This window comes from Silene latifolia, chromosome 7 (genome assembly GCF_048544455.1).
Source record: "Silene latifolia isolate original U9 population chromosome 7, ASM4854445v1, whole genome shotgun sequence".
NCBI lineage: Eukaryota > Viridiplantae > Streptophyta > Magnoliopsida > Caryophyllales > Caryophyllaceae > Silene > Silene latifolia.
The window spans coordinates 114,736,061-114,737,568 of NC_133532.1; the positions used below are offsets into that span (position 1 = coordinate 114,736,061).

Below are 1,508 nucleotides of genomic sequence, written 5' to 3' on the forward strand. Positions count from 1 at the left end.
ATGACCATATTTTTTCGAAGTGGTTACTATTTACCATAAAATGGTCACTTTTTGTCAAAAAGCACTGGTACAACCGTCGTACACAAGAATTATGTTCAATCTGTTGAAGAGAATGGAAATTTAAATTGTCTCAATTCAGTTTGTTGAAAGACTCAACTATGTTAGTATGTGCACTCTACCTTCTACTAACTTAATAAGTCAATGTCTATTGAATTTGATCCTTTGTCGTTCTCTTTGCTGTAGTTGTCCTCAGATACAACTGTATGAACCGGACGAGGTGAACACGTGGAGATACAGAGTTAAGCTCGTCAAATCACAGGTAAAGTCGACGAGTCAACATTGTATATTCAGCTAGCAGGGCTCATCCAACCAGGGTACAACCTAGCTCAGCACATGCAGCCAGACATTGTCTGTAAATTACTCAATATATATTGTAGTGAAAATGGTTGACTTGGAGCGACATTTGTGGATCTAAGTATATTTTAGACCTGGGGTTGTATTATTTGATGATGTGAAGACAAAGGAAGTTGACTAATTAACAAAGGCACGTGCTGCAAAACTCAAACCTGGAAGAGCTATTATCTTATTCACTTAGACAAAGGAGCCTCAACACTGGTTTTACAATCTTTTCAGATTTAGCAGACCGACAAAAAAAAAGTAAAAGAAATCAGAAAAAAAATGGCAGCAGCAATCGTTTCCAATTTTGCAAATGACCTGCTTGAAACTCTGGAATCGCCTGAAATGTCCAGGATATGGGATTCCAGTTTTGATGTTTTTGGTGAAATGAAGTCGATGAAAAAAGAGCTGCAAGAGGTTGCAAAAGAAGTTAGAGCACATCAAGATAAGCTTTCCCATGCAGAGAAGAAACAATCAAGCAGCCCTACGGTACGTGATTGGCTGGAAAAGCTGGGGCACGTTCTTTTGGAAGCAGATGATCTGGTGGATGGGATCAGATACCAGCAGAATGCCTTCGGTCTTAATGCTGGTCACAATTTGATCACAAAGGTGCATCTTCTCGTCTCGCCTGCCTATCGTCTTGCCCTTTTTTCCGATGAGAAGCGTGTCGCTGAGATACGACGGAACTTGGTTAACATCTTAAGCCAGATACCTAGACATGGTTCCAATGAGGAAAGAAATGTAGTCAAGCAAACTTGTGTGCAAGTACCTCCAGGAGTAAGACTTGTTGGTAGGGCTAAGGAGAAGGAGGAGATCATCACACTGCTGCAAGTTCCCCCATCTTCACCCTTGTTGACCTACTACTAATATGAGCAACATCTCTGTGATTGCTATTGTGGGTATGCCTGGATCGGGAAAGACTACTTTGGCTCAATCAATTTGCAATGATGATAAGGTTAAACTCCACTTTGAGCATAAAATAATATGGACGTGTGTCTCAGATTTGTTGAGTTTTTTGAGATATCTTGACTAGAATAATTGAGTGCATGCGATGAAGGGAAGGATAGTTCGTGCCATCCCGAAACCACCACGCGACCAACTTTCGGACGAAA

At 40.8% G+C, this 1,508-nt stretch overlaps 1 protein-coding gene across 1 annotated transcript; it reads left to right on the forward strand.

The window, feature by feature from the left end:
- The first annotated feature begins 678 nt into the window (after positions 1-678).
- LOC141590559 (uncharacterized) lies at positions 679-1,263 on the forward strand. Its single transcript, XM_074411137.1, has one exon. It carries the CDS (start codon positions 679-681, stop codon positions 1,261-1,263), a length of 585 nt encoding a protein of 194 aa, XP_074267238.1.
- The last annotated feature ends 245 nt before the right edge of the window (positions 1,264-1,508 follow it).

Bases quoted from the DNA above. Each gene is read 5' to 3' on its own strand.
- LOC141590559 (XM_074411137.1), top strand. From the start codon at position 679: ATGGCAGCAGCAATCGTTTCCAATTTTGCAAATGACCTGCTTGAAACT.